Source organism: Chlorella variabilis, assembly GCF_000147415.1.
Source record: "Chlorella variabilis unplaced genomic scaffold CHLNCscaffold_38, whole genome shotgun sequence".
Lineage (NCBI taxonomy): Eukaryota > Viridiplantae > Chlorophyta > Trebouxiophyceae > Chlorellales > Chlorellaceae > Chlorella > Chlorella variabilis.
Window position 1 is genome coordinate 66,860 of NW_005435050.1, and position 18,278 is coordinate 85,137.

The 18,278-nt window shown below is 64.8% G+C and overlaps 6 protein-coding genes across 6 annotated transcripts; 3 read left to right on the plus strand and 3 right to left on the minus strand.

The window, feature by feature from the left end:
- Positions 1-335: 335 nt before the first annotated feature.
- CHLNCDRAFT_141755 (hypothetical protein) lies at positions 336-1,242 on the minus strand (the record flags this gene model as incomplete). The annotated part of the gene is made up of 4 exons (XM_005842887.1): positions 336-506; positions 663-811; positions 914-993; positions 1,103-1,242. 4 exons carry the CDS (start codon positions 1,240-1,242, stop codon positions 336-338), a joined length of 540 nt encoding a protein of 179 aa, XP_005842949.1.
- A 300-nt stretch (positions 1,243-1,542) lies between these two features.
- CHLNCDRAFT_56419 (hypothetical protein) lies at positions 1,543-4,038 on the plus strand (the record flags this gene model as incomplete). Its single annotated transcript, XM_005842856.1, has 9 exons — positions 1,543-1,632; positions 2,179-2,248; positions 2,412-2,520; positions 2,639-2,716; positions 2,865-2,932; positions 3,113-3,236; positions 3,411-3,511; positions 3,635-3,747; positions 3,862-4,038. 9 exons carry the CDS (start codon positions 1,543-1,545, stop codon positions 4,036-4,038), a joined length of 930 nt encoding a protein of 309 aa, XP_005842918.1.
- A 371-nt stretch (positions 4,039-4,409) lies between these two features.
- Positions 4,410-6,018, minus strand: CHLNCDRAFT_141757 (hypothetical protein; the record flags this gene model as incomplete). Its single annotated transcript, XM_005842888.1, has 7 exons — positions 4,410-4,541; positions 4,623-4,751; positions 4,906-5,011; positions 5,158-5,244; positions 5,405-5,632; positions 5,812-5,914; positions 5,988-6,018. The coding sequence occupies 7 exons, from the start codon at positions 6,016-6,018 to the stop codon at positions 4,410-4,412; spliced, it is 816 nt and encodes a 271-aa protein (XP_005842950.1).
- A 534-nt stretch (positions 6,019-6,552) lies between these two features.
- CHLNCDRAFT_141758 (hypothetical protein) lies at positions 6,553-10,712 on the plus strand (the record flags this gene model as incomplete). Its single annotated transcript, XM_005842857.1, has 15 exons — positions 6,553-6,672; positions 6,777-6,874; positions 6,998-7,073; positions 7,241-7,356; positions 7,524-7,617; positions 7,785-7,828; positions 7,953-8,115; positions 8,250-8,327; positions 8,505-8,579; positions 8,728-8,865; positions 9,035-9,248; positions 9,408-9,580; positions 9,758-9,893; positions 10,020-10,425; positions 10,628-10,712. The coding sequence occupies 15 exons, from the start codon at positions 6,553-6,555 to the stop codon at positions 10,710-10,712; spliced, it is 2,016 nt and encodes a 671-aa protein (XP_005842919.1).
- A 257-nt stretch (positions 10,713-10,969) lies between these two features.
- On the minus strand, positions 10,970-12,313 carry CHLNCDRAFT_28686 (hypothetical protein; the record flags this gene model as incomplete). Its single annotated transcript, XM_005842889.1, has 5 exons — positions 10,970-11,112; positions 11,297-11,405; positions 11,586-11,732; positions 11,928-12,054; positions 12,192-12,313. 5 exons carry the CDS (start codon positions 12,311-12,313, stop codon positions 10,970-10,972), a joined length of 648 nt encoding a protein of 215 aa, XP_005842951.1.
- A 1,262-nt stretch (positions 12,314-13,575) lies between these two features.
- Positions 13,576-18,184, plus strand: CHLNCDRAFT_59403 (hypothetical protein; the record flags this gene model as incomplete). Its single annotated transcript, XM_005842858.1, has 14 exons — positions 13,576-13,926; positions 14,340-14,428; positions 14,647-14,777; positions 14,903-14,993; positions 15,188-15,282; positions 15,455-15,625; positions 15,779-15,900; positions 16,032-16,292; positions 16,457-16,624; positions 16,753-16,911; positions 17,044-17,097; positions 17,257-17,361; positions 17,495-17,700; positions 17,835-18,184. The coding sequence occupies 14 exons, from the start codon at positions 13,576-13,578 to the stop codon at positions 18,010-18,012; spliced, it is 2,181 nt and encodes a 726-aa protein (XP_005842920.1). The 3' UTR covers positions 18,013-18,184.
- Between the last annotated feature and the right edge of the window lie 94 nt (positions 18,185-18,278).

The following is an 18,278-nucleotide window of genomic DNA, read 5'->3' on the forward strand; positions in this document are numbered from 1 at the left end:
GGTGGCGCCGCCGCCGCAGTGCTGCCGCGTTACAACTGCCAGCGAACGAATGTGCAGCGGTCGCAGGCCATTCGTGCATTTACATGGCACCCTCGAGCATGGCTTCCATGGCTGCCTTCCATGGCTGCCAGCGACATCAGTGTGACAACATCTTTGTAGACCCTCCAATTAGATCGCCCACCTCTCTTTCTCATTCGGGTGCACGTGTTCAGGTGTGGGTAGCGAAAAAGAACATGCACAAGTTGCGAGCAGGGAGCAAAGCTGGAGCAAAGCATGTGAAAAACAAGCAGGGGGCATCTGACCAGAAACAACAAGCCGGCGCTGGGCCAAAGCGCTCAGGCGTTCAGGAACTTTGAGAGCCTCACCGGGCTGCCCATGCCGCCATAGTCCGCCTGGTCGCTGCTGCTGCTGCCGCTGTCGCTGTCGCTGCTGCTGGAACTGCTGCTGGAGCTGCTGTGCCGCCGCTTCTTCTTCTTGCTACGCTTGTCCTTGCTGCTCTTCTTGTGCTTCAGCAGGGCGCAGAAGGGGAGCAAGGGGGGGGTGGGAAGCGGCAGCGCAGCACCAGGCACCATGCAGCAGCTCAAAACATGTGTGCCACGCCTGTCCAACACCAATTGACTAATCCACCCAGCACGGCATCCTCTCCACCCCCCCACCCCCACCTTCTTCTTGCTGTCCTTGCTCTTGTGCTTCCGCTTCTTCGACTTCTTCTCCTTTTTCCCCTCCTTGCCCTCACGCTTCTTCACGCCGCCCTCCTTGGTGAGCCCCAGCCGCCGTGACCGCTCAGCCTCCATCTCTGCCTTGTACTGGACTGCAAGGAGCAGCAGGCGGGAGCGCATGCAGGAGATCAATCTCAAAACATGGGCGAGCTGGGGCCTTCCCAGTCGGCAGCAGCGCTGTTCGTTCAACTCACGGTCTGCGTCCCGCGTCGCTGCCTCCATGGCTGCCTCTCTCGCCGCCGCCTCGTCCTGCTGCTTCTTCCAGTCGTCCCAGCTACAGGCGGGGAGCGGTGAAATGAGAATGCAGAGGAAGCGTGCAGCGTGCGGCACAGCAGACGCGCAGACAGTGGTGGCGCCTCCCACCGCTCGCTGCCCCGCCCCACCTTGGCCTCTCCATCTGCAGCGCCGCCAGCCGCGCGGCGTGCCACTCCGTAGTGTGGAAGGAGGCGTCCACGCCGTTGTAGCGCGCGTCTTGGGCCTCATCCCCGCCTCCCGTGCCCCGCGAGTGCTTCTGCATCTGCATGGCTTTGTGCGTCTGATTCTTCCCCATCTTGGCGTTCCCCTGCGACCTCCGCGGCTGCAATCGAGCAGAAAAGGGGCCTTCTAGGCTGTGCTCAAGTCGACCAAGCGACGGCGGCTCTGCGCACAGCTGGGATGGCTGATCAAAGTGAACGGAGTTCCCTGTTCATAGAACAGCAGCCAACTCTGTCCACACCAGCGTCTTGTACTTTCACCAAGAGCACTCGCATTGTTGTCTGCGTGATCGGAAGCTTTAGGAGCTTGCAGGCGGCTTGCTGGGCCTGAGGAGAGTGTCGGAGAGATCATGTTGCGTACGCTGGTTCGTCGCCTGGGCGCCCAGGCCGCCCAGGGCGTTCGTGGCTACGCCTCTGAGGCTGCTCCTAAGAAGAGCGGGGTGAGCCACTGCAGCGAGAGGCTGCAGCAGCTTGGGGTTTCGGCTCTGCCGCTCTATATGGCCTCTCTAGCACCGGCCCAGCGGCGTGATGGTGCCGCATGTGTGGTCCTCGACGGCGTGTTGGGTTGGACACCACCGCGGCGGGCGGCCAGCTGCGGCAGCCGACGGCCCGGCTGTTGGAGGCAGCCCGTCTGGCTGCTGCTCTTCTGCGCTGCAAACCACGGTGGCGTGTTCCACGCAGGCGCAAGACTGCACACCAGGAGGACTCGGGAACATCAGAGCCAATCCTGGCTGACACCATGACTCCGTCCCGCCTCCTGCCCGCCATGCTGCAGAGCTCGCTGCCGCTGTTTCTGGGCCTGGCGGGCGCCGGCGCCGGCCTCTATTACGCCAAGGAGGGCGGGTACCTCGACGGCCTGCTGGGCGCGCCGCCGAATGGCACTGCCGCCGCGGTGAGCTGCCAGGCCCACTGCAAGGTTGCAAAGCGACATCCGCTTGGCCCTCGTTGCCGCCCATGCCAAGCCCACACCTGCACCCTCGCTGCAGGCCGCCAGCTTCAAGCCCGACTACGACGCTGTGCGCAAGGCAGTGGAGGACCTGCTTGAGAGCAACGAGGGTGCGGCGGTTGTGCCGCAGGGAGCAGCAGCGGGGGTTGGGGGGGAAGGGCGGGGAAGGGGGTGTAGTTGGAGCTCAAAGCGCAGCGCCGTATGCTTACCTCGTATTTTTCCTCGTCGTGCATCCCACCTGCCTGCTCCCCTGCCCCGCGGCTCTCCCACCAGACTATGATGACGGATCCTACGGCCCCGTGCTGGTGCGCCTGGCCTGGCACACCTCCGGCACCTTTGACAAGAACACCAACACCGGCGGCTCCAACGGCGCCACCATGCGGTGAGCGCAGGGCAGGGCAGCCGCTTCTTGTTTGATTTTTTTACAGTGCACCCGCTGCCGCTGCCGCTGCCGGCGCTTAACCCACTCCTGACCAGCGACATCCTCTGGTCCCCCGCAGCTTCCTGCCGGAGAGCAACTGGGGCGCCAACGCGGGGCTGGCGGTGGCCCGCGACCTGCTGGAGCCTGTGAAGCAGAAGTGAGCGCGGCCGGGTTGTGTGGGGAGGTGCAGCCGGAAGGGAAGCAGCTTGCACTTGCACAGCATTCTCTTGAACAGCTGCCAGAGAATCCCAATCCCAAGTTGCTACAGCTTGGTGAAGCCATACCCATGCTTTCATGCTTTGCAGGTACCCCTGGATCTCCTACTCCGACCTGTGGACCCTGGCGGGCGCCACCGCCATCGAAGCCATGGGCGGTGTGCACACCTGCCGGGGCGCCCTGCCTGCTGGTCTGCCCGCCCGCCTGCCTGTGGCACCGGCCTTCTTGGCAGCTGAAACGTGACGTGCAGGGCACCTTGCTGGGTGCGTGCCCCCTTTCTTAGCTGCTGACCCCATCCTGGCAACCGCTGTCTGCCTGCCCGCGCCACCTGCCGCAGGCCCGCACATCCCCTGGCGCCCCGGCCGCAGCGACTACGCGCCCCAGAACTTTGTGGCGCTGCCCGATGGCCGGCTGCCCGACGGCGACAAGGATGCCAAGCATGTGCGGGACATCTTCTACAGGTGGGCTGGCTTCTCTGAAGGGGGCTCGCGGGGCTTACATTGGTGGCAGTGCGAGCAGGGCCAAGCTGTGGGTGCATGGGCAGGAGCTCACGTGCTGCGCAAGGCTGCTCCCTTGCCTTTCACCTTGATAAGCAAATGGGGCGCCGCCGTGCCTCTGGTCCCTGGTCCCTGCAGGATGGGGTTCAACGACCAGGAGATTGTCGCGCTGTGCGGCGCCCACACGCTGGGCCGCTGCCACGACGACCGCAGCGGGTTTGTGGGGCCCTGGACCAACGGTGAGGGCAGGGCTGTCCTTGAGCCAGCGCTTTTGCCTTTCCCACGCGGCTGCAGCTCATGACCCTTGGCCCTCTACCCTGCCTGCCCTCACCCAGACCCTGCCTGCCCCTCCCCGCCTGCAGCCCCCACCACCTTCTCCAACCTCTACTTTGTGGAGCTGACGGAGAACAAGTGGCACAAGAAGAAGTGGAAGGGGCCGCTGCAGTACGAGGACAAGAGCGGGCAGCTCATGATGGTGCGCGGGCATGTGTGGGGTGATCTGATGCGGTAGTACCGCTGTCTGACATCTATCTTTGCTGTCGGCTGCTAATTTTCCTGCATCCCCCCCCCCCCCACCACTTCCGTCCAGCTCAACACCGACATGTGGCTGCTGTGGGACAAGAAGTTCAAGCCGTATGTGCAGCAGTATGCCAAGGATGAGGAGGCCTTCTTCAAGGACTTTGCCGCCGCCTTCTCCAAGCTCCTGGAGCTGGGCGTGCCCTTCCCAGAGGGCTCGGCTGCCGCCAGCCCCACGCCAAATAAGTGACCGGCAGGGTTCTGTCGGCAGGCAGTGGCAACGGCACGCAGAGTTGGCCAGGCTCTGGCTGCACAACGAAAGTCTCAAGTCCGGGAGGCCAGAAGGACAGCGGGTACTCTGCACCATGGCATGGCTGCTTGATGCGGCCCCCACATCAGCAGGGTAGGCGTCCGGCTTTAACAATTCTTGTTTCATGTCATTCTGTGCTTGGGTGGGCGTTGCAGCGGCAGTGCTGACGTGCTGCTGACGTTTTCAAGTCTGCGCATATGCGCCTGCCATATTTGAGTAGCGAGAGCTGTAAGCAGATTGATAAAACGTTGCAACTGAGGACCGCAGCTGGCGTTCAGCCACCTGGCGTTCAGCTCAGCCACCTGGTATGGTCAACTGAGCACAAAATCCACGACATGTGCCGCCATCTGCTGCCCTGCCTCCTTCTGCGTGAAGTTGTGGTCCGCCCCCTCTACCAGGATGAGCCGGCTGTTGGGCACCACCGAGGCGCACAGCTCCGACTCCTGCGGTGGATACAGGGCACGCCAGGCACGGCAGCACGCATGTGTCAGGCACAGGATCCCGCTCTTCATGTGCAGCTGAACCCGCTCAACGCCACGCGCCTGGTAGGGGATCGTGGTGTCGGCCGTGCCGTGCAGGCAGAGCATGCAGACGGTGGGAGGGATGCTGCGCGCCATGCCCTCCATGTCCAAGCCGACTCTCCCCATGAAATCCTGCAGCGAGGAGCACAACGCCCAAACCAAAGTTAATGCAATGCGCATCTGCTGCATCTGCTACTTGCAGACCGTAAGCCAACCGTTAGAGGTTGAGTCCGGCCATAATCTCCCCTGCTTTGCCCGGCCCCAACTTTGCCCCGCCCTGCCGCACCTCTTCAGTCATCACCCACTCTCCCCACTGCTCCTTGCGAGGGATGGCCTTCTCCTTGGCCAGCCGCTCCAGGATATCGGCGCCAAACCGCTGCAGCGTTCCCTCCCTGACAGGCGCATGCGGGAGGTGTGCAGCAGGCTGAGGTGAGGACCATGGCTGGACAGCTCTCGTGCAGTTTGCGGCACACAACAAACAACAGGCCTGGCTGGCGGATGGATGGATGCCCCCATCGTCATGCCACCCTCACCCCACCTGCACTTGAACCGCCCCGCCAGGTTGACGATTTTGGGCACGTCGTGGTGTCGAGAAGCAAACATGACCGAGTTGGTGCCGCCCTTGCTGCAGGTGGCGGAAGCAGACAGGTCCTGGGTTGGGCAGGCGAGTGCAAAGAGTGCTAATCATGGGCGCAACTCCCAGGCAGGCTGCAGTTGGCCAGCAGCTGAAGTAGTTGCTCCAGCCCTCCTACAGAGAACTCTACCCCCTTTCCGCCACCGCCCACCTGTGCCCCAGCAGGCACACCACGCGCTTGCCCTGGCTGTGCACAAAGTCCACGGCGGCGCGCATGTCCTGGCACTCCTCCTCGTGGTTGCCCATGCGGAAGGGACCCTTGCGCTCACTCTTGCTGTAGATGGCACAGGCGTGGTCGAACCGGAAGCTGCTGATGCCTGCCGCCGCCAGCTGGGCGGCCACCAGCGGGAAGCGGCACATGCCCATGTTGGCCACATACCTGGAGGGCCAGGTGGGGGACGCGGGCAGGCAGGCGGGCAGCGAGGCAGGTAGGTGAGTTGACATTGTGCGCTGCAGTCGGCTGTGCTGCAGTGTTTTGCAACCCAGCCGCCGATCTCCGTTGCAACCCAGCCATCTGCAAGCCACTAGGTTGCCACACTCGATGGCGCCCTATCCCACCCGTGGCACAACACGACAGCATCTTCTGAGCCGGTATCCAGTAGTCGACCCATTAGCCGCTCGCCTTTTGCATTCACAAAGCTCAGCTCCTTCTCCACTGCCTCTGCACCCAGCAGCCACAAGCCTTGCTTGAGCACAGACGCTGGGCAATGACGCTTGGCACGGCGTGGACAAACCTGCTGCCGCTGCCGCCGGCTCGGCGGACATGCTGCTGCCCTCTGCTGCACGCAGTCTCGGCCCAGATTTGCGATGGTGGTGGTGGAGTGCGACGACTGAAGGGGTGTGGCGCCGCTGAGCTACTTGCAGGAGAGTTTTGGTGAGGTGGAGGGGGCAGGTCCTGGCGTCTGCTCCTCCACTGATCAGATGCATTTGCAACCAGTGCATGACCACTGCAGAGGGGCCAGGAGGAGACTGCCCAGCCATTCTGCCACGTGTACGTAATGCTAATTGCGTTTCTCGGGTACTTGCCAACCACATTGCCGTGGCGATCGATCTCAATTGCCGGATTGCCGCATGGCCGCCTGCTGGCTACCCTGTCTGGCCTCCGACAGCAGCAGTAGGAGCGGTATGGCGGCAGCTGTGCGATGCAGCCAGCACCTGCGGCATGGCCACTGGGTGCCTGCCGTCTCGCCCAACACAGCTGTGCAGCTGCGGTGGCCGGGTAACACCCCGCCCGCCTGCGCCGCCCGCTGCCCAGCTGCCCTCCGGTGGTCCCCACAGCTCGCCTTGAGCAGCCGCTCTATGCATGAATCCCGGCGTGGGGTTGCAGCGACAGCAGCAGCAGAGGGAGCAGCAGCAGCGCCCGCAACCGCTGATGACGACCCGTCGACCGCCTTTGACTGGTCGCTGGGTCTGGCGCTGGTGAGCAGTGTTTGTGCCTGTGACTCTCTTTTCATCGCTCACCATCCCCGTCGAATTGAACAATGGGGTGCCCACCTGCTCACCCTGCTGAACGCATTGAGCAGGCGGGGTGCGCGTTTGAGGCGTACAACGACATTGAGGCGGGCGCCCCCAGCCTCAAGATGACGTCCATGGGCGGCACAGAGATCACCTACGTGGACAAGTGAGGGCGGAGTGGGAGATGGGAAAGTGTAGAGTCAGTTGGCAGAGACAGCTGTTATGAGAGCTGCTCCCTACTACTCTGGCTGGCCTGCTCACTCGCCTGCACTCATCCTTTGTGTCGCAGGGACTTCCTGAGGCGGAAGTTTGCCGGGTTGATGGAGGTGACAGCGGTGAAGGCTGCCGGCTTGCCGGCCGCCGACGTGAGTCTGGCAGCTGGAGACCATCTCTGATCGTTATCTGTGCCGCGTTGCAGGAGTGGGGTTGAGTTTGGGTGGCAGGGGGTAGCAGGGGTGGTTGCCAGCGATGTCAGAGCCACCTGCCCTCGCTTTCACAGCTGCCAGTCCTGCTGCCACCTCGACTGCTGCAGTGGTGGCCAGGCTCCAAGAGCGATCCCTATGCCGTGCTCAACATTGGCGACTCGGCGGCAGCCACGGCTGTGGTGCAGCAGAGCCTGGAGCCGCAATGGGGGGAGACCTTCTTCCTGTTTGTCAGGCAAGCAAGGAAGGCTGGCCGAGGTGTGGCTGGCAGCGGGGGATTGCTTTCCAACAAGCTTGCGCCAATGGCTCCAGCTGCAAACGGCGCCCAGCATCCTCCGCTTCTGCCGCTTCATGCGCTTGTCCCTGCCGCTGTGGTGCCCTGCCATGCTGCAGCGACCCCGCCAAGCAGCGCCTGACTGTGCGTGTGCTGGATGCGGATGTGGGCAAGTCTGATGACCTGCTGGGCAGCACCATGCGGGGCCTGCAGGTGTGTGTGTGTGTGGGGGTGGTGGTGGTGGTGTGGGGGGGGGGGGGGCCAGGGAACTCTCTCTTGTTTGTGTGCTTGCCTGTATAAGCTGAGCGGGGAAGGAAGATTGCACAGCGGGTCATTTCTGAGCCTTTGGTCATTGCTGTACGAATTTTGCTGCACTGCAGGACGTGGTGGATGGCGCGGCGCACGATGTGGAGCTGCCGCTCAGGTTTGTAGGAGGCAGGGCATTGCCGCCACCGCTGCTGTGCCACGTCACGGCTCACTACAGCAGGCCGCTGTGCTGCGTCTGATTTCGCATCGCACCCGACACATGGTCTTCCGCCTTCCTTCAGGGGAGGCAGTGGGTCGGCGGGCAGCATCACCCTGCGCCTGCGCTTCCTGGCGTTTGGGCAAGACGATGTGCTGGCGGGGGAGGCGGCCGCCAGCCACATGGGCGACCCTGTGCTGGGCTCGCCCCCATCCACCATCCTTTCCAGCCAGTGGCGCAGCCTGCAGGTGCGGGTTCATGCATAGCGCATCTGCGGGGCACATGCTTTATCGTTTGTTCGCTTTGACTGCCATGCTGGGTGAAGGAGCAACTGCAGCAATCACCCGACAGCGGCGGTCCTGCTTGTGCCTTATGCCTGCAGCGGGACGTGTTGAACGCGGCTGCAGATGCTATGTTTGATCCTGTGGCATATCTTGACAACCCTGAAACAGACACCCAGGTGACGCTCTCATCATGTGGACTTGGGTGGCTCGGTTTGTCTGTCATCGGAGCGGCGGCGGCCCACAAAGCTGTCTTTGCACGATGCAGGTTGTTCAGCATGCTCTCCTGGAGCCGAGCATGCACCTGCAGCCCAGGTCCTGCGGTCTCAACCGCCACTTCGCTCATTTTCCTGCAGGTTTGGATTTTCTGGAACCCAGCCACCCGCCGCGTCTGCGTGGCCTTCCGTGGCACGGAGCAGACCAAGTGGAAGGTGAATGTGTATATGTGTGTGTGTGTGTTGCTGGGCGGGAGTTGAGCCCTGTGTGGGCTTTTGCGCTGAAACTGCGTCTGTATGCTATGTTATCGGTGTGGCTTGGCACGCTGATTTCTTGGATTGAGGCTGTGTGCGTGTGCTGCAGGACATCCTCACCGACCTCAGCCTTGTCCCCGCGTCGCTCGACCCAGAGGGGGTGCCCGACCCGAGCCAGCAGGCCTGGCGGCGGCGGGACGCGGCCGGCCAGGCCGCCAGCCCCGCGCCAACCCTGGAGGCAGCTGTGGTGCGCCGTGCTGCTGCGTGCCCCTGCTGCTCCCGCCCCTGCACCTCCCTTTCCGCTGTTGATGCAGCCCACCTCAGGTTGCTGGGCTGCACTCGGGGGCTGGGAGCCGCGCTGTTCACTAGGTGGCTGTTGCCTTCATATCTGCGTTCCTTTCCCTGCCTGGCTGCAGAGCACCCTGCAGAGCAAGCGCCAGGACTTCCGCTCCTCGGTGCTCCAGGGCCTGCGCACCGTCCTCCAGCAGCAGCAGCAGGAGCAGGGTACGGCGGCGGCAGAGCAGGGCGGCGGCGAGGATCAGGCGCCCCTCTGGGTGCACCACGGCTTCCTTGACGCCTATGCCAGCGTGCGGTCAGAGGTGCTGCGCCTGCTGGAGACTGTGCTGGCAGGTGAGGCTGCGGCACCTCTGACCGACCCCTAGGCCCTTTCTGCTGGATGGCGCGCGTGTTCAACGGGAGCTTCCAGGGCGGTGCTGCAAGTTGCTGTGGTGAGTACACCTGGCACGCACGCGTGATTGGCCCAGGTTTCCTCTCCCTGCCTGGGTGCAGGCGAGACGGAGCCATGGACGCTGTACGTGACGGGGCACTCGCTGGGCGGCGCGCTGAGCACGCTGTGCGCCTACGACTGCGCGCGTCGCACCTGGCGTGGCGTGCCCCGCCCCGCCATTGTCCACTACAACTACGGCTCCCCCAGGGTTGGGAACAAGGCATTTGCGGAGCAGGTGCGGCGCCATGCTGCGCCCAACCCGCGCAGCCTTGGTGTGGGGGTGGCTGCGTTTGCCGCGGCGCCCGGGTGTCGGTTCCTGCCTGCCTGCCGCTGCCCCTGACCACCGCCTTCCCCAGAACTCGCCATGCACCTACTGGCCTCTTCCACATCTTGCACCGCCCGCCGGGTGCAGTTTGATGCGCTGGTGCCCAACACCTGGCGGGTGGCCAACAGCAACGACGCCGTGGCGCTGGTGCCGCGCATGCTGGGCTACTGCCACGTGGGACACAGGGCGCTGCTGGGCCCGGATGGGCAGGTGGAGCTGACACGTGAGGCGGCCAGCAGGCAGTCGCCAGGATGTCGGGTCGCACAGGGGCAGCGCCAGCATTTCCCCCCCGAAACCATGTCCACAAGACTGAATGCCGTCCTGCGGTCCCGTCGCGCCCGTGCTGCAGGCAACAGCAGCCAGTCTCTGGGAGAGGGGGCGGAGATGGCTGATGTGGCCCTGGCTGCAGCCGTCAACCTGCCCATGCTCACAGAGCAGCTGCTGGCGAAGCAGGAGGAGGCGGCAGTAGCCTCGGGCGACGAGCAGAGCATCGCCACCGCCGACATGCTGCAGCAGAGCAAGCCGGTGCTGGTGTCAGCCGCGACCGCGGTGGCCGCCGCGGCCAGCGCGCTTGCGGGCACCGGCCAGCAGCAGGATGGTGAGGCGCAGCCTGGCAGCAAGGCCGCCGCTGCAGCCGCGGTGGTCTCCTCGGCGGCGGCAACAGCGGCTGCTGTGGCGGCAGCTCCCAGCGTGCGGGATGTGGCCAGCCTGTTGGAAGAAGAGATTCGGGCCATGAGCGCGCTGTTGGACGGCAGGTGCGGCTGGGCAGCCTGCTGGCACTGGCGCATGGGTTTGTGTCAGTGGACTCCTGTTCAGGCAGGGATGCGCTGAATGCCAGGCGGCGAGCAGCATGCTGGCGGAGCCAGGCTAGCTCGCCAGCACAGAATTCATGCCATGCACATGTGAGCACTGTGAACTGCTATGCGAACTGCTGTGTGTTTCCTGCGCTGGCTGCAGTGCGCTCAGCGACCACCTGGAGCCGCTATATCTGGAGAACCTGTCGGCAGCCATCGCCAAGCTGCAGGAGCTGAAGGAGGCGTGAGGGGGCTGCCGCCAACCATCTGTGGCCCAGGGAATAAGGGCCACGGCGAAGGGACTAAGAAGCACAGACCCACCTGGTTGGTTAACCAATCTGATTTATAGAAGTTTACTGTGCAATTTTATTTTATTAAACGGCGGCCACAAGGCTAGGGCAAGCACCTCTGCTTGCTGGTTCAACACGTGTTCAACGCTCAACAAAAAAACGCTCCACCCACGCTCAGTCGCTCGCGGTAGACCCACAGGGGCCGCTCCCTGCACTCAGGCCCAGCGCGCCCCCAGGCTGGCCATCTTGTCGTATGCCGCCGCAAAGTCGGCAAAGAAGGCGGCCTGGTCGGCGGCGTAGCGCTGGATGAGGGGGCGACAGGTGGGGTCGTCGGGCAGGACGTGGTCGGTTGGGATCCCTGCGGCAGTGGGCGGGTCAGGCTCACTCAGTGGACACAATGTGTGTGCAGGGCCGTGCGGTGTGGTGGTGCGGGTTGGCAATCCGAGAAGCCGAGCGACGAGAGAATGCAAGCCAGCTGCACTGCTTCCCAAAAGCGCAGTGGCCATCGCCGGCCGGCAGCTGCGACGCGGCCGGCAGCGCACCCGTGTGCTGCGCCATCTCGTTGCTCTTGTCCACCCACGGCTGTTGCAGCAGCGTCTTGTAGTAGGTGTTGTCAAAGGTCACCGGGTCGCCATACCCCTTGCTGCCCAGCTGCACACAAGCAGAGGACAGGGAGTCAGGCAGGCAGGGGGACTAGCACCACACATGGAGCGAGTGGTACGGAAACCGGAGCAGAAAGGGAGACCAGACTGACGGCATGTGAGCCAGCCCATCCAAGCTCATCCAAACAGTCTGTGGCGCGCTCCAGCCCAGCCACCCCCCTCTGCTCACCGTGTGCGACCCCGACAGCACCACAAATTCCTGGGCGCTGAGCCCCTTGGCCGCAAAGTTGGCCAGCTGCTGCTCGGCGCTGAAGTCCAGCTCAGGCATGCGCCCGTCGGGGTCTGCGGCCGCAGCATCCTGCCGCCCCACAGCCACCTGCGGCCGCAGCAGGAGCACGTAGGGAGCGAGGGGTGCCGCGAGCAGGCATGACATGCCGCTGCCTGTCCATGCCTGCTTCCCGCATGCTTGGTGCCCCGTGCCTGGCCTCGGGTTGACGGGCGTGTGCAGACAGCCCACATGCGTGAAGCACCGCGGTGGCCTTGCTGACCCACAAGCCCGCCACCGCCACACCTGTATTGCAGGGCCGCCGGTGATGCGCACGGCGTACGCCCCTGCCAGCGCGATGAGGTCTGCCTTGGACACTGCCCCCTCTGCCGCCGTGCCCTTGAGCTTCTTGTCGGTCGCCTCGATCACGTTCCTGCACTCGCGGAGCCATGTGAAACCACCACAGCGATCGATTGGCGGGCGAGCATGACGCGCAGGCGGTGGCTCAGCCAGCAGCTTGTGGCATGGGCCGTTGGTGTGGGCGACTTGCATGAACAGAACATGGCGCACCAGCCGCGCTTCAGGCCAAAGTTGTCGGGGCGGTCGAGCTCGAACCGGATCGAGGCGTTGACGCCGCCATCGCCGGCAGCGGCGCTGTAGGAGCCGGCGTCGTGGAACACCAGGCGCACCATGACGGGGGCCTGTAGGCGGTAGGCAAGGGCATGGAAGCAGAACCACCACCAGAGTGAGGCGGTGCTCTGCGGGTTGTGGCCATTCTCATTCCTTCAGCCAGAAGGGGACTCAAAGGCCATGCAACAAGGAAAGCCTTCACACCTTGGATTTGGGCAGCGTGGCGGCGAATGCTGCATCCACGGCCGCCTGCTGCTCGGCGGTGAGATACCGTGGACCAGGCTCGCCGGCCGTGGCCGCCGCCGCTAACCCCGGCCAGGGGAGCAGCTGCGGCAGCGGCGCAGCCATTGCCGCTTGCAGCAGGTCTCGTCTGCGAGGGTGGGCGCCACTGGAGCGCGTGCTGCTTCCTCCTGTGAGCACAGCATCGGCAGGCGGCACTGTCAGCAGCTTGCGGCTCTCTCGGCTGGCGCCATCCAATCGCGTCTCACCTGAGGCCGTACAGCTGCATCGCACAGCCGCGTGTCGCTTGGGGGTGTGGCAGACTGTGCTGCAATGCAGCTGGGCTACCGCCCCCTTCTGGCAGGGCGCACTGGAGATCATGGTGGTGATCCGATGTAATGAATCGGGGTGCAATAGAAGACGGCGGTGAAATGTGCTGAATGACGTGGCCAACCCCAAAACAAAAGAAGGAAACGAAGGCCTGCGCGGCTTCCACCTAGCCCCGGCAATCGCTGCTTTACATGCTTCAAACCGCAGGGGGTCTCATTGGCCCCTGGGAGGACGGGGCACGTAACAACGCCCCTGCAGCGGGTATGCTGTGAGCAGCGGCCTCCAAAGACACCAATGTCGCGCCTTGAAGCGGGCCTGGACCTACGTCGGGCTGCGGCCTCGCGCGGTGGCACACCGGTAGGCAGCCCTCGCGGAGAACGCAGGCCGCAGAGCGCCACGCCTCGAAAGGTGTGCACATGGCGCTGTGCAAGCATGTAGGCGTGTCTTCCGCGCCGGCTGGCAACAGCTGCCAGCTGCCAACAGCTGCTCCGCCGTGTGGCGGCCGCCGCCGTGGCCTTGCTCCTGGGCGCCTGCTGCAAGGCCCTGCACAAGCCCCGTCGCAAGCACCAATGTTTGATGGACCCTAACTCGCACTCACTGCCTGCAGCTGGCCCGGCCATCGACGGCCACGGGCACTGGCGGCACGCCCGCCACCGGCCGCACCCCCCTGCGCACCCGCAGCGGGCTGCCGGCACGCTCCGAGCGGACACGGATCGCTGGCCGCGGCCTTGCTGGCGTGCACAGCGAGCCCAGCTCGCCACGGGGTGGTAGTGCCATGCCGCACGCCGCCTGCACCAGCCTGGCAGACAGCCTGAGCGCCCTAGATGACCTGCTGCCGCCCGGCGAGGATGCCGCCGCCGTCAGCAGCGGGATCAGCGGCCCCTCCGACAAGGACAACATCCGCGTCTTTGTCCGCGTGCGGCCTCTGAGCGCGCGGGAGCGCGGCAGCGCCGGCGCCGCCAGCCGCGCCTGCGTCAGCTGCCCACCCGGCGGCGGCGGCCGTGTGGTTGTTCTGGCGGACCCTGCCAAGCCAGAGCCCTTCATGGCCACCTTTGACCGGGTGCTGGGGCCGGAGGAGGGGCAGGAGGAGGTGTTTGCGGCGGTGGGGGAACAGATGGTGGACAACGTGATGGCGGGTGAGGCGGCTGGGTGCTGGTGGCACTGCAGTGCCGGTGCAGTTTGCCCAAGGCACAGCGTGGTGCCAGGGCCCGGGTTGGCTGTGATGGTTGGGCTGCCTCTTCTTGTGCCTGCTTCCTCCTGCCTACTCTTCTGCGTTGTTGTGATTCGCCCCCTCTCACTGTTGCCTGCGCCCCCCTCGCCGCCACTCCGCTCAGGCTTCAACTCCAGCATTTTCGTGTATGGACAAACGGGGGCGGGCAAGACCCACACCATCACCGGAGATGCGGAGCGCTCCGAAGATGGCGCTCTGGCGGACGAGGCGAGCACCTGCTGGCCTGCATGCCTGCCCGCTACCCATTGCCCTTGCTCTCGGCCCCAACCCTGCTGCCGCCTCTGCCGCCGCCACCCACCTGCCTGCAGTGCGGCCTGACGCTGCGCGTCTTCCGCCAGTTGTTTGACCGCATCACAGACGAGGAGCGGGACGGAGTGCGGTACACCGTCAAGTGCTAGTGAGCGGCTGCAGCAGCAGCCTGCCAGCGACGCTACGCCCTATGCCACCGCGCCCCGCGCCCCGCAGCGTTGTCTGCCTGCTCGCGGCGCACAGCCCTGGCATTGCTTCCTGCGTCTGTTTGCCAACGCTTTCTGTCGTCTCTCCCCGCTCCCACCCACCGGCCACAACTGCGCACAACCCTGCACCCCTCCCTCCCTCCCTCCCCCACACATGCAGCGCCTGCGAGGTTTACAATGAGGAGCTGTCCGACTTGCTGGCGCCCGGCGCCTCGGGCCTGCAAATCCGGGACGGCGACCAGCACCAGGGCGTGTTTGTGGAGGGCCTCACCGAGCATGTGGTGGTCAACGGTGCGGCGGGGGTGGGGTGGGGTGGGGTGGCTGTTGGGTGTTGAGATGGGTGACCGGGTGGTTGCCTGGCAATTGCCTGTGTGCCTGACTGCTGCAATGTGCTGGGCTGCCCCCTCTGCATGCAGCGGATGATGTGATGCGTCTGATTCAGAAGGGGTCTGCCAACCGCCACACGGCTTCCACTCGCATGAACGAGCGCTCCTCGCGATCTCACAGGTGTGCATGCGTGTGTGTTGCTTGTGCGTGTGTGTGTGTGTGTGTGTGTGTGTGTGTGTGTGTGGAGGGCTGGCTAGGCTTGTCAGATGGCACGCGGGTCGGCACAGCCGTCAACAGTCTGCGCCGCATGCAGTGGTGTGCCGCTGCCTCCCACAGCTGACGCTCCTGCCTGCCGCCTGGCTGCGTGCCCGCAGCGTGTTCACGGCTGTGGTGGAGGCGCACGAGGAGCAGGCGGAGTCGGGGGTCACCAAGGTTCAGTTTGCCAAGCTGAACCTGATTGACCTGGCAGGTAGGTGTGGTAGACTGGGTGGTGGTGGTCAACAACAAACGGGAAGGCCAGGGGTGTCACCTGGGCTCCCTCCTAAAGTAGGGAGAGCACCAGCAGGTCACCACTCCATGCAACCAGCCAGCTCCGTGCATCCAGCCAGGCAGCTGCCAACATGGCGGCCATCGCCGTGCAGGCAGCGAGCGTGTGGGCAAGAGCGGGGCCACGGGGGAGCGGCTGACGGAGGCCAAGGGCATCAACAAGTCGCTCACCACGCTGGGGCGCGTGGTCACGGCGCTGATGGACCGCCAGCAGCACGTGCCCTACCGCGACAGCAGGCTTACTTTCCTGCTCAAAGAGAGCCTGGGTGAGTCAGCAGTTGGGTTGTCGATGGCGGGGCGGGGCTGCGGGCCTCCCCATGGCAGCAGCTTTACCTCGGCCTGCCTGCCCTGCCAGATCCCTTGCACTAGTGCTGATATGCTGCTGCTGAACCCGCACCCCCAAACACCAACCATCACAGGCGGCAACTCTCTCACCTCCATCGTCGCGTGCGTGTCGCCCAGCGAGGAGAGCGCTCAGGAGACGCACAGCACGCTGGTGTTTGCGGCGGGAGCCAAAAAGATCAGGAACAAGGCAAGCCGGGTGGAGGGGCCTGCCCAGCCACCTCCTGCACTATTTGCTTGCTTAGCTTGAGCTGTTGCAAGGAGCGCTCCCCAAGCCCCTTCCCTCCCCAACCCACACCCAGCACACCACCGCCGCCGCCATGCGTGCAGGCTGTGGTTAACCAGGACATGGTGGGCGACCTGAAGGCCCTCCAATTGGAAAACGCTCGGCTGCAGCGGGAGCTGGCCAAGCGCGAGGATGTGCTGGCGGCGGAGCTGCGGCAGCAGCTGGCGGCGATGCAGGGCCAGGCGGCAGCGGCAGACGAGCGGGCGGTGGCGGCGGAGGAGCGGCAGCAGCAGCTGGAGGTGGCGCTGAATGAGAACCACGCCTCCCTGCAGCAGCGAAATGCTGAGCTGGCACTGGTCAAGAAGGTGTGCTGGTGGGGCTGCCGAGGGGGCAGGTCACCGCCCACAATGCCTGCCAGCCGGGCAGGCGCCGGCCGGCAAATGGGGGGGCCTCCACAGTCCTGCTAATAGAGCTAGGCAGCCGTGTGCTAATACTGCTGCGCCGTGCCGGGTATACGCGGTGTGTGCAGGAGGTGGAGGACACGAAGGCCACATGCCAGCTGCTTCAGAAGGACCGGGAGCAGCTGATTGATCACAATGCGGCGCTGATGGAGCGGGTGGACAGCCTGCAAAGCAGCCTGCGGCTCGGAAAGGAGGCGCTGCGGCAGTCGCAGCAGGATGCAGCGACAGCGCAAGAGGTGTGTTGCATGGGACAGGGGCGAGTCGCTGGATGCGCTGCGCTGCATTGGACACGTAGCCGCCTGTGGTTTCCGGCTTGCCTTGCCTTGCTCAGCAGCAGCCCTGTCGCCTTGCCTCCATGTTGCAGCGCTGTGAAACGGCCTCCGCGGCACAGCGTGTGGCGGAGGACGAGGCGCGCTCCCTGCAGCACGACAAGGAGCGGCTGGCTGCTGACGTTGCACGCGTCAGCGCTGAGCTGGAGTCCACGCGGCAGACCATGGGGGCTGAGCTGGCGCAGATGGCGGTGGTGCGCACGAGGCTGCTTGGTGCTGCTGCTGGCGGCTAGTGCAGGCCAGGTCGCTTCTGCAAGGCGCTATCTCCTGCCCAAATGGCGGCTCGGGCCTGAAACAGCTGGTGCTTGCCTGCTGCTGTGGCGCAGGCGCTGGGGGAGAGCGAGCGCAACAAGAAGGCGCTGCGGCGGGAGGTGGAGCTGGTGGGCAGGGAGGGGCGAGGGCGGCAGTGTTCCCGCCATCATGCACTGGACGTGCTGCGCCCATTCCTCGCTTGTGCCGGCCCTTCCTGCTTCCTTCCCCATCCTGAGGCGCTGTGCCACCCATATCCTGTCACTCCCTCTACCCCGCCCTGCCTGCAGCTGCTGAGCGACTTGCGCAAGCGGCAGCGCGAGGTGGCCGACATTGGGGAGCTGGCGGCGGCCAAGGAGGAGCGGCTGCGGGGCGAGATTGCAGAGCTGGGCGAGGTGGGGCGTTTCGCGGGGCTGACACGCAGGAGGAGGCTGGGGCGGGCAGCAGGGCGGGGCCTGCAGCAGGCGGGGCGCCGCATGCTAGCAGCGCCTGCTTGGGGGCGAGCCAGGCTGCTGCCGTGCTGTGCAGGCGCTGGCCTCGCGCTCGGCGCAGCTGCAGGAGCTGGAGGGGAAGCTGGCGGGGGAGACGGTGTGCACCGCCAAGTACCGGCGCATGGTGGGGGAGATTGGAAAGCTGATTGACTGGGCTCAGTCAACCAGCCCACTGCCGCCCACCCTGGGCGGACGCACCAGCCCCGCGGGCTACTCGTCCTTCACGGGCTTTGGCAGTGGCAGGTGTGCGGGCTGCTGGGGACCTGCTGTGGTGCGCCATAGTGGCTGGCTGGGCGTGTGGGTGGCACGTACGCCTGGACCCAAAGCTGCACTTTGGAAAATGCACGGAATGAAGCACTTTCGCTGCGCTGCTGCAGGCTATCATTTGGCACTGGCGCGGGGGCTGCCCTCGCATCGCCGCTGGGCGATGCCACCAACCAGCGGGCCCTGCCGGGCTCGGCTCGCCGTGCAGCCACCTCCCCCGGCAAACGCCAGCTGCAGGTGTCCAGCCCGGCAGGCCGCAGCCCGCTGCAGTCGCCCACCAAATTTCGGTGATGGGCAGGCACCTGATGCGATGCCTGCTAGGCATCTCCCGCAATCTGTGGTGCTCTTGCCCCACCGCGCCTGTGCTTCTTGTTTCGCATGTGCTTACATTCATGCTAATTTGTCTGAAAATCATTGCACGCTTCAATCAACGTAAGTATTTTAGTAAAACAATGCTAGATGCTAGAATGCTAGAATGCTGGATCAACATGGGGATGGTGATGGCACATGACAGGGGCGGTTGGAAGCCAGCAGGAGCCGCCCTGCACTGCCCTGGC